At 34.5% G+C, this 12428-nt stretch overlaps 1 protein-coding gene across 1 annotated transcript; it reads right to left on the minus strand.

The window, feature by feature from the left end:
* Positions 1 to 734: 734 nt before the first annotated feature.
* LOC110418482 (structural maintenance of chromosomes protein 2-2-like) lies at positions 735 to 11071 on the minus strand. The gene is made up of 20 exons (XM_021431223.2): positions 10373 to 11071; positions 9504 to 10184; positions 9230 to 9373; positions 8835 to 9125; positions 8557 to 8742; positions 8317 to 8481; positions 8152 to 8211; positions 7857 to 7919; positions 7610 to 7701; positions 7271 to 7367; positions 5859 to 5975; positions 5509 to 5727; positions 3963 to 4103; positions 3725 to 3892; positions 3462 to 3646; positions 3213 to 3306; positions 3049 to 3137; positions 2661 to 2886; positions 1988 to 2062; positions 735 to 1239 (listed from the first exon to the last, which is right to left on the minus strand). Exons 1-20 carry the CDS (start codon positions 10688 to 10690, stop codon positions 1120 to 1122), a joined length of 3531 nt encoding a protein of 1176 aa, XP_021286898.1. The 5' UTR covers positions 10691 to 11071; the 3' UTR covers positions 735 to 1119.
* Positions 11072 to 12428: the final 1357 nt, after the last annotated feature.

Consider the following 12428-nt stretch of genomic DNA (forward strand, 5'->3'; position numbering starts at 1 on the left):
TCAATAAAATGAAGACTACTTCAAATTTAGAACATCACGTTTTCTTTTTATTTTAAATGTGCAATTTAATTTATCCAATAAAGTAAGGAAAATAAACTTGTTAAGAAAGAAACTACCTCGTAGCTTTCCCTATCAATTACGAAGAGATAAGAACACTATCAATTAATTTTAAAGAAGTTTTATCTATTGTGTCAAAAGAGTTTTCCGTTGCTGACTACTACAGCAATACACTATTACTCATATTTATTCCATAAATTTGGAAACGACATATTTATCAGTGCCTCCCAGAATCCATGGCCATGAATGAATTAGCTTCTCCATTTTGGAATTTTTTTCAGCAAAAAACCTTTTTCAATTTTGTATTCACATTAAACATATATATATATATATATGTATGCATGTATGTATGTATGTATATATGTATGTATGTACTTCATTTTGCAGGCTAACTTGATATGATTTTGCACAAATTTATGGGTTATATGAGCATTGAATCCAGAGCATGAAGCCAGAACCCGCTGTTCGCAACCAATCTCCCAAACATAATCCTGCAACAATATCCCAATATTTGCTCCAATATATGGCTAGTAACCGCGATTCCAAGCCAAGTCACTTAAGTGCAAGCAATTTAAACCAGAAACGATTCTTGATTATATGCTTAGGCGCTGAGTCCCAAGTTACTACTATTAAGGCACCCACTCCAAGAGCTCAGTTCAGAATCACACTAAAACATAATCAGTTTTATGGATCACATTATGAAGCTGCATTAGCAATTTACCATACAAATAATATATCAATCCAGCTCTACTCGAATGTGATTGAGAAGCATGTGGTCTACAAAGCTAGATCTTACACTAGTTAATTACAGATATAAAGTAATGTACCTTAAGTTTAAGAAACTATCCTGGTCAACAATTTCTAGACCATCACTAGCACAATAATTTACACAATTAAAGCATGAGACAAAGAACACTATGACACAGGGATTCAGTTCATAAAATTTTCATTGTTAACCTCAGTAATCATGATTAACAGATGAGTTGACTCCAATGTGCTCACCACAACCTCCTGGAAAGTGGTTTCACTTGTTTTTTAATTTGCGGGTGGACACACTGTCAATCACCTGCTAGGTTTAGATGCAACAGTCCTCTGGACCGTGGAAACCCCATCCACAAATTTTGTCCGGAAAAGAACATTGGCATTATTAAACATGCCCTCTTTCAGTGAAACAACAATAAACTGCAAGACACAAACAAAGCTCAACATGAGATCTATAACAAATTGGGCCATAATAGATTAAAATTTATGTAAGATTTATATATTTCGAACATCTCTTATTACTTTATGCAAACTAGGCATATTCTTTCAGCATTACATGGACTGTAGAGCATTGTGTATCGCCATTGGACAATTACAGGACTTTGTGGTTACATGCAGCACCTATAACTTATCACATTTATGTATCCTGTGGTCCCTAATGAAAACCTCTAAGCATCTTTCATTAGACACAAATGTTGATATAATTTCATAAATAAATAGAATCTAATCACTGTCAGCTCCTAGATTTATTATGTAGGTTCAGTCAGGGTTACACTATCATCAGAAAAACAGAGTAAATACCAGCCAACACCACAAAAAATGATTGCGTTGCCGAGAGAAAACTAATTATCAATGAAATATACTTTTAAAGATAAATATGTCCCATGTTCTCATTATTGAACTTTTCAGAGTTCATACCAACAGACCCAACTGCAGATATATTTGAAGGCAGCAGAAGGGTTGACAAGCTGTGTTAATTCCATGACTATGCAACTAAATATTTCTGTTGAGGTTCTAAATGGCATAGTTATGTACAATATTATCTGCAATATGCCTGAGACAAATCCTTGAAAATGTTGATATTCTTTTGGTGAAACCTATGATTCCAGAAAGTGGGAATTTCAGGAAGGGAAAAAAAGGTATGGCAGGGGCCAAAGAATTATCAAACCTGAGAATGTGGAAAGTGGGATTTAATCATTCTCCCTATGTTCTGAGTGTGGCTTAGATCAAGAGCTGCATCAACCTGTTGCATACATCATAAAGACATTAATCACTTTGGCAGTCATTTCATGAAAATAATTTACTGAAAACAATAAAAGTACAACATTAAAAAGTAACTGTGAAGTCAACTTTCCAGGAACTAAACACCTTAAACATAGAATACATTGATCAAACATAAAATATTCAGAAATTATTTTGAAGTCCAGATTGCCTAAATCATCTTTCTATATCAGGCTACAACTGCCTATTTTCTAGTTTCATGTTGTTACTATGCTCTTTATAATTTTCAAAAAATATAGCATTAGAAAACCAAAAACTTTCTATGGACTTGCAGAGGGTTAATTATGAAGATGCCACTTGGAAATCACAATAAAACTAACCAAAGCAGGCTTAAATAAACATATCAGCAAGACCAACTAAAAGGAGGACAGAAAAATATCTAACTTTTAAACTACATTAGAAGCAATCAAACTCAGGTATTTCAACGGAATCATTTCTTCAAAAATTGAACCTTTCCAGGCAAGAAAGAAAATCAAACAATGAACCCTATTGGTTTGGTATGTGTACAGTTGGTTGAGTGGACAGTAGAGTCAAGTGGGAAACAAAAACACCAAGCATACCTCATCAAGTATGTAAAGTGGAGCTGGCTTAAACAGCAGCAGAGCCAAGATTAGAGAAAGTGCAAGTAGAGACCTTTGACCTCCACTCAGTTCAGACAAGGACTGTTTCCAAACACCTCCGAAAGCAACACAGACCTCAAGACCATCTAAGAAGCTGCGTCCTTCTGGCGGTTCTAGCTTTGCCATGGTTCCAGGCAACAAGGTAGAAAAGATGGACCCAAAGTCACTGAAGAAAGAGGGAATTATAAAGAGAAAGCAAAATTAACTTTAGAAACCCCAAAACCAGAAGAACCATCAGAGAGATAGAACATATCATCTAAAAGAATGAGATTCAAACACTAAGTAAATTGAAGAAAAACCAAAGAACATAACAGAAAACAACCCTTACTTGTTAACTTTGACCCAAGTGACTTTTAGTGTTTCTTTCTTCTTCTCATCTAGCTCTTCAATTGTCTTCTTAATTTTAGATTTGTCATTCTAGACATAGACAATATAGGATAAGGGAGAGTCAAATGAAAAATAAAATGTTAAGACAGATTGAGAGTAGCCAACCTCCACAGTGTTTTTCTTGGACATCAAATCATTATACTCATCTTCTGCTTTCTCGAACATTGCCATCACTTTTTTGTTCACTCTTTTTTCAAGGCTTCAAGAGAAAGGGGAGCCATAAAGATATTCAGATCAAACAAAGGAAAAGTGAGCAATCACCTCTCGTATTAGTAGAATATGATTAGTATGGCATTGTTCTTGAGTATATGAATGTGAAAATATTGCAAACAGAAATTATTTAACTCTGCATACCTTGATTGTTCAGCTTGAAGTTTGTCAAGTTCTTCCCTGGCTTTGCGAGGATCACGGGATGCAAAATCATAATCAGTCCCACCTCTGCCAAAAAGTTGCCTTTCAGTAGCAATCCAGGCATGCTTCTCAATCAGTTTGTCTACTTTCGTAGAGCAATCTTTTTGTTCCATCTCCATTTGCTTTACCTAAAAGACAAAATTAAAAGTAGTATTTCGCTGCCTCAAGTTATAGGACACCTACACAGCTGAATAAATAAAGTTTACCTCATTTTCCAACTTTTTTCTCTCAAGCTTTATTTCACTAAGCTTCTGCTGAAGTTTTTGCTGCTCCTTAAGAATGCTGCTAATTTGAGAATCACACTCCTTCATCTTTAAACGAATAGAATCCAACTCAGATTGCAATTGATCACGATTTTTTTTTACAGAACCAACCTGCACCAGAGAGCATGCAGAAATGAAGTTTATTCCACAGAATTAAACAAGACAGGAAATCTGCCAGTACCTTGGCTATTTGTTCTTCTACTTCCAAATTGACTTTGTTAATTTGCGTTCTCAAAGAGGCCAATTGACTCTCTAAAGATGCTTGCTCTTGTATAACTGCTTCCCGTTCCATAACAAGTCTCTCTCTTTCATTTTCATGCCCCTAAAAATATGCAACAGCAGTCCGAAGAAGTGAATTAGCCAAAATAAACTTGTTCTACATCTGGACACATAAGTAAACCAAAATAGTAAAGCTTTCAAGAGGAAAAACATTTATCAATCACAAAAACAATAGTTCCTAGGACTGGACTGGACAATGACCCATTCAAAGTGTCAAGTTTCGAGTCACCAATTCAACTGTCAAGTCAATTGGGTCAATCATCAGGTTATAAAAATAATTCATATTCTAAATAAATTCATAAATTAGGTGAAAATAATTCAAAAACTTAGATAATTTCATAATTGAAACTTATGGCATCATATAGTTAAAAATTACAAAACAAATTTAACTTACAGAAACTAATTTGTAATTAGCCATCATTCTCATTATATAATCAACTTCAAATTCAAATTCAACGTAGTAATTCTCAAATACCCAACAATATTAATCTAAATAACCAAACTAAAGTCATGAAGTTATAATTAATAAGTTACATCACAAATGCAAATTTCAAAATTCAAAATCTAAAGTAAACAACAGTAAAATTTTTCAGTTTTAAAAGTTCACATCACACCGAATTCAGTCAATATCCATAGATGGCCAATGACTTCTCATAGTACTTCAATTGGTGCCATTATCTAGCACTGGTGCATTGTTTCAAGTTGAGCGCTCAGTGTCAAGGTTCCCAACAGAAGACATATGATGCATGATAGTTATCAAAAGATCAAAAAAGCAAAAATTAAAAGAAAAACTTAGATTGAAAATGAAATGCTTAGTATTACCCTTAAACTTTAAAGACCCAAGGGATGTTGAGACATAGGAAGAACCAGGGCTTAGCAAACTTTCATGTTTTTTTTTCTGGTTTTTCTTGAAAGCATACTGTGTTTATGTTTAACTTTCTTTTAGTTTTTACTAGTTTTTAGATTTTCTAGTTTGGAATTGTAATTTATTTTTACTATCCATGATTTACATTTAAAAACTAAATTGATTATGATCTTTAGGTCTGTTTAATAAGTTTATATTCAACTTGTCTGGGTTATCAAAACCAACCCAGGACACCAGTTTTCCTATTGACCTGCAGGGTGAAATCAGTTCTTTGTGGGTTAATTACATAAACAGTCCAAAAACAAAACCAACCAAAGTGATGTCCCGAGTCACAGGGTCAATTGGTTCGACCGTCTGATTGGTCTGCTTCTGCTAACTATGGTGTCAATACCTGTAACCACATTAACTAAAATCCAAAAATATCTACAAGCACAAACTCACCATGACTGCTTTCTATCTCAGATATCAAGTGAAAACAAAATGCTGCATAATAAGTTCAAACAACTGATCTCTTTGCTTCCTCAAAATCTCTGAGTTCATAAAAGATACTACAGGCACCACCATAAACAGTTTTAGCATATACCTTCAGATCCTTTGAGGCTGACTGCACTCGAGCTTTTGTAGCCTTAATCTTTCTCTCCAAGTCTTTAAGTCTGCCCTCTCTATTATTAACATGCTCCTTAATTGATTTCTCAAGTTCCAAAACTGCACTAACATGCTTTTTATACAAAATCTCTTTTTCTTGAACAGCTGATTTTGCCTCTTGAAGTTCTTGCTCAATGCTCTTTACCATTTCTGCAAGCTAGTCACATCAAACATACAAAAAATGAGAAATTTATCAAAAACTTGTTGGTACAAAAAAGGCAGCATGATGACTTAAATGAGTTAAACCCTTTAGTCAAATGCAAGACCAAAAAGAGAGAACTGCAAAACCTTATGATGCTCATTTTTCTCTGCTCTGTTCTGAAATAAGGAAAGGTCATGAACTTTAAGTTCTAACTGTGCTTTAAGGTCCATGAACTTTTTTTGAAGAGGCAGAAGGTTCGCCATCTACAAGAGAAGAAAAATGAAGATAATAAACAATTGCAAACAGTGGAAAGTCAATTTATTGCATGTGCCTAAAAGCCACAAAGATAGGAACAAGCACTTAAATAGCAAATCTTAATTCAAGAAAAACATAATACAATGGAACCTGGAAACAAGTAGAAAACAAAAATTATTAGAAAAATATATGTTTGAAATTGGAATAATATAAGCACTAAACCCTTTACATCAATAACTAAATCATAGGTCCAATTAGATAATAAGGCTACCAAAGGATTGATTATGCACTAGGAAATCATAAATTTTCAGCCTCTGTAGTTAATGACACTGCAACAATATTTCCAAGAATGGATTAAAACAACAGAAACTACTCAGTTTTAAGTTAATATATCATTAACTCAATAAAACTTTATAAAAACAAGTCTCCATGAAAATGTGAAATACAAATTTTGACAATGACTTCACAATTTAGGTTATCTATAAAAGCAAGGGTGCAAAGTAGTGGTTTTCTTTATTTCCTGGAAACCAAAAAAACAGGAATAAAGAAAAGAAGATATAGGAGGTGATACAACACAAAGAAACAACTGTAAAAACAGTTATTTCACATCAGCAAATATCACTCCCTGTCCAAATTCTGACACAGTTTTTTTCAGCAAATCAAGTAATTTTTCTACATCACTAGTAGGGTCATTAAATGGTGAAATATGCTTTAGTGAGGACCCATCAATGATGTTTAAGAAATAAGCTGGCGTGCTAAAGTAATATTATGCATCTAAATTTGAACGGAAGTGATATTTGTTGATGTGGAGAAACTATATCACACAATGCTTTCTCCAAATTGTTATATGAAGATATCACAAAAAATGCCATTAGATAGAATGACAAAAAGAGGTTATCAAGCTGATTCACTGTTTTGAGAATAGAAATAGATATATTTTAGTTCATATATAACAAGTAAATATCTAATATCACACATACATTTGTATCTTACATAACATAAACTAACTATATATCTTAGATTCAATCAAGCTGTTCACAAAAATAATGCAAAATGAAAAACGAAATATTTTCTTATTAAAATTAAAATCAGATTTAACTGAGATAGTAGTGACTATATTCATACGTCAACAACAATTTAGATAAGTAGATAACTCTTGCATGAATCTGATTAGCAAGAATAGACACATAAATGCACCACTAACAAACCAAATACAAAATAATATTTGATTCAATAAGCAAATTTTTCTAATTTAACCCTTACAATCATATTTGGGAAATAGAAGAGGATGCTAAAGCATTACCTTCGCTTCAATTTCAGATAACCCCTTCTGATGCACTGAAAGTTTTGATTCAGACTCTGCCAAATCATGAAGTTGCCTTAGCAGATCACCACCCCCCCTGTGCAAAGAGGTATCAATTTTCTAACATCTCTAATATTACAAAAAAAAAACAGCTTAATAAACAACACCTCTAATTTCATTTTGTTAAAATTTTTTAAGCATCAAAGAGAAATAATTGCTCTCACCAACCCCATCCAAAGCAAAAGGAAACTTCAAATTCAAAAAAAAGAAGGGAAAAGAATAACACATACATTCTACAAGAATGAACAACCATGGAATGGTAACAGGCTAGTGATTTACCTGCGGCTTCCACCAGTCAAAAGACCACTAGGTTGAAATATGTCACCTTCAAGGGTGACACTCGGAGTGCGAATTTCCCGATTAAATGCAACCTATAAAACATATGTTGAGTTGAAAACAAAAGAAACTACACATGAATTCGCAGTTCATGCAGTTTGCAGGAGATAAAAGATAAAGAGAAAATTTTGACATGAGCCACAGCCAAAACAAGAACAGAGCAGCCAAGTGTTTTACATTGTTGGCATACCTCCTTTGCAGCATCAGTAGTTTTACAAACAAAAGTAGCACCAAATACATATTCCATAGCACTCTGCAATACCATTCAAATCTTTCAGCAAAAGACAGCATCATATAAAATAATAGTTACTAATATTTGCATTCCGACTACCTAAAAGGGTTCAAATGTTAATATAGTTCGACTCAACTAATTTCTATGACTACAAGCACCACAATCAAATAGCAATAGCCATACATCAAAGGTTGCCAATAGGCATCATGCAGCATGAGGTTTAAAATAATACAGTAGCCTCATGAGAGCATACCTCCAATTCCTTATCATAACCAACCAATGAAAGTGCCAGCTTAGCATTCTCCTTCCCAACCTGCAAATTTCACGATGAAATCAAGAAACACAATTGGAAAGAGATTAGAAGAAAACAAAAACAATAGAGTAAAAAAAAATACTAAAGGCAAAAGCAACAACTAACCAATCCAATAGCAGCCTGCTGAACCCTAGGGGGAACAGTATTAGGTTGGATTTTATTTAAAGGTATAATTGTTACTCTTCTTCGTAGATCACCATTCTGAAGCAGTTGTTTTCCAGTATTTTCAGTGTCAACAACCACATTAAATAACTTTCCACCTGCAGTAACCTACAAATTAATTTAAAGGGTTACCATATAAATTTGGTGGTATGCTAAAAATAATATCTATTACACGCTGCCAACCTCTAAGGCTGTCATTGTTGAGCTATCCTTCACTTTTATTAGTTTTGCAACCACTCCTTTCACCTTTGACCTATCAAAATTTTTAACAGGTTCACGATAAGTGAACTGAACATTTGCCAGCTGGGCTGAAAGATCCCGTACTCCATCTTTCAGCCTCTGGATGAGCTCCAACTCAGATGCACGGTCCTACAAAATTTGTCAGTTTAAACAATTTAGCCAACAGAAAAGTTCAGACAGTCCACATTGGACAAGAAACATAGAAGAGAGAGCACTAGAACCTTTTGCAAAGCTTCCATCTGGCCTTCTTTGTATGGAAGAGATTCCAACTCAATTTTAATTTTTTCTACATCTTTTCGCCTGGAATTAAGCTCATTCTCCACATCAACTGCTTCTTCACGCTTTGACGTTAATTGACTTGTTTTCTCCCCCAGCTCCTTTTCACAATGGCTAATTTTTGTTTTCAGTTGTTTCAATTCTGTTTCAGCAGCCCCAACAGCAACCTTAGCATCACCGAGTTGATCCTCTAGGCACTTGTCCTCATTGCCACTACTCTTGCCAGCTAGGACAGCCTGCCATGTTAATCACAGCAACTTCTTCGTAGCACTTGGTTTGCAAATGAACGCAAGAAATATAAAGTTTATGATTGACAAAGATGGCATCTGCAGGAATTTACCTGGTATTCCTTTTCATGCTCTTCCAAACTCTTGGAAAGATCCTCAACTCTCTTTTTAAGATCGGCTGCTCCTTCTTCACACTTTTGCTCTGCAATGGCCTTCTCTTCTATAGACTGCCTCAAATCTTCAATATTTTGAATAAGCTAGAACACCAAAATGTGAAATCCAAATCATTTAAGTGAAAATAGCGAGAGCAAAACAGTCGAAAGCAGAGGAGGATAAAGAGGAAAGAAATTGAACAAAAACAGCAGAGCTTAGGGCAATATCAATAACCTTTTCAGCATTCTCTTTCTCACCCTTGAGAGTATCCTCTTTACTATTCAACACAGACACTTCCTGCACAAGATTTTTAGATAGCAAGTCTACTTCATCTGACAAGGTTTTAACTTCCCCACCCATAGTAGCTTCCTTTTCAGCTGTCAACTTCGATATGTTTGTCTCCATATCCTGAATTTCCACCTTCGTTCTTTCCGCATCATTATCAATTTCAGTAATCTTCGCCTTCACTCTTTCCACTTCACCAACAGCACTGTCTCTAATCCTCTCGGCTTGAAGATACTCAAAAGCAACACAAAACCTTTTAAGTCTATCCAGCTCAGCATTCCCATTAGCCCATTGCATATACTGCATTCGTTCTTTTCTTAACTTCTCCAAAGCAGGCAGTATTTCCTGATCAAGAAGCTTATTAATCTCATCAACCTTACTCTGCTTCTTCTCAAGTGTTTTCAACGCAAACTCTTTCTTTGTTTCATACATTCTTGTCCCAGCAGCCTCTTCAAGCATAGATAAAATCTCAGGTGGTTTCATATTTAGAACCTTGGTGATCCGACCTTGCATTATGAGAAAATGTGGATTATTAACATTAAGTTGAACTGAATGGAAAAGGTTCTGCACTTGACTCGGCTGTGCGAGTTTTCCATTGATCAAATATTTGTTCCTTCCACCAACCACAATCTGCAGAGGTTTCGAATACATTTTCAATTTAAAAAAGATAGAATTCCATGAAAGCATATAAAGTAAAATTAAAGAAAAGTGACATTTTGCAACAATAATTCAAATTGAAACAAAGTCATAACTACCGCCAAAAACAAAGTCATAACTACAATAAAAAAAATAACGATAATTATTTAGTTATCACCTACTTGTCGCGTTACAGTAATCTCTGAGTGATCCTCGTAACCGAGTGGACTCCGGGATCTATCCGAATTATCGAAGATAATGGACACCGTGGCCTTGGTAATTCCGGCTTGGCCTTGCTTGTAAACGAGCTCCTGAAGATTGGCAGCGCGAACTTGCTGCAAATTTGTGATTCCCAAAACAAAGCAAATCGAGTCCAGAATGTTCGACTTGCCCGACCCGTTCAAACCCGTTATGGCATTGAAGAAAGGATCGAAACCAGGGACCACCGTCCTTGTCGCGTAGGATTTGAACCCTTCCAAACATATCTCCTTAATGTACATCGGGCCGCAATTGCAGAACTCAAGAAGGAAAACCCTAGAATTTGAAAGAATGAACCGGACAAAATCAAAGGAATCCCTAAGAATGGCGAGAAACCGTATAGAAATGTAGATAAAGTAACTGCAGAGGGTGCAATTAGCTTTACTTTAGTTGCCAAATAGACAATTCTTTTGAAGTTATTGAGTCGTTGAGTGAGAGATTGGGAGCTATCAATTTAGAAGAAAAGCGAGCGAGTGAGTTAAAAGAACGGTTTTCAGAGTTTGGAAACGCCGGAATCGGAGAACGGAAACGGTGTCGGAGATCGAAACCGTTAAGCCAGAAAATGTAAGATTTTTGAGTTTTTTCGGTTTTTTGAAAGCCTAAAAATTTGAGCGTTTGAGAGACGCTAACGTTTGGCGGTAATGAAAAAACGAAAAAACCAGTAGCGGGAATCTAACATGTACGAATTGTTTTCGAAATTTTACGGACGACGCATAGTAATGAATCCTTTGAGCCCACACCGTGGCCCAACTGGAAGGCCTTAGCGCTAAGCCTAGTTATTAGGTTTTGGGTCCGGCGTTGTTGCTAAATTGTACCACTGTAATTTCTCTTTGTATAAATTCATTACTAATATATAAAAATTATTTTACTTGGTATCTAAATTGCTAATATTAGCAAATAATGGTCGTTAAATAAGACAAATTATTTTACAAGCATGGTAAATTGGTAATTAAAATAAATAAAACATTCAATTTTTTAAGTTAAGATAATTATCACTGTTAAAAACGTTAAAAAAAATACATTGCTATAAAATCATAGTAAAATTTTAGCATTTCAACAAAATCTTAAATCTTTTAAGTTTTTGGGAGGTTCTACAAAATTTTAAATCTTATAAACTTTGCTAAAAGGTGAGTCAGTTTAATGAATACTTGACAGCAAATAAAGAGGCAAAACACTGTCCACTATTGATTTAATTAAGTTGGTAAATGTTCTAATTCTATTAACACCAAATTAAGTCTCTCTAGGACACTAACCCAGCCGCACCACCTCTCTCTCTACCACGATGGTTCCTGGGTTTCTCTCCCGACCTTCCATTCTCGAGCCGCAACTTCTAATCACTTTCACTTCCCCTTAACCGAAGAGAATTAGCTTGTTTTTGATGTCAACCAAACAAAATTAGTTTCTTTTAAACGCCACATTACCCAAGAATATAAAAACTTGTACCTTAGCTCACAAATTCTTTGATTTCAAATCTCAGATAATTTTTTATATTTTCAAAAAAAAAATTGAGTTTTCATGACTAATTTTTATTTTTAAAATTTTTATCAATCTCAATTCATAAAAATTACAATTAAAAAGTCAAAATTACTACAAAAGAATTTTTTAAATTAGGAAATATCGATAGGGCTATTCATCAAGAGTTTGTAATGCTTGACTTGATAGTTTAGAAATGCATTAGTGCCTATCTGGTTCACTAAAATTGTAACTAAAAAAGTCAAAATCACTGCAAAAGAATATTTCAAGTTAGAAAATATCAATAGTGCTATTCAACAAGAATTTGCAATGCTTGACTTGATAGTCCAAAAATATATTAATGCCTATCTAGTTCACAAGTTTGTTTCCACGTTAAATCTTTTTAAGAAGATGAAAATGGACGATACTAATATTCTGTATTCGATTCTCTTTATCGAAGATTATTTTTTTGTTTTTGTAGCTAATTGTGTTACCACCAAGAAACATTACAATGAAGTGGTGCTTTTG

The sequence above is a fragment of the Theobroma umbraticum genome, unplaced genomic scaffold, assembly GCF_002168275.2.
Source record: "Theobroma umbraticum cultivar Fairchild unplaced genomic scaffold, ASM216827v3 scaffold_50.0, whole genome shotgun sequence".
In the NCBI taxonomy this organism is placed as follows: Eukaryota; Viridiplantae; Streptophyta; class Magnoliopsida; order Malvales; family Malvaceae; genus Theobroma; species Theobroma umbraticum.

What these genes read in the sequence shown, in the direction of transcription:
- LOC110418482 (XM_021431223.2), bottom strand. Translation starts at nt 10,690, where the DNA reads ATGTACATTAAGGAGATATGTTTGGAAGGGTTCAAATCCTACGCGACA. An exon ending in AGCATGAAAAGGAATACCAG is followed by an intron (nt 9,126 to 9,229) that starts GTAAATTCCTGC and finishes TTAACATGGCAG; the next exon opens with GCTGTCCTAGCTGGCAAGAG. An exon ending in CAGCCTCAAAGGATCTGAAG is followed by an intron (nt 4,104 to 5,508) that starts GTATATGCTAAA and finishes GCATATTTTTAG; the next exon opens with GGGCATGAAAATGAAAGAGA.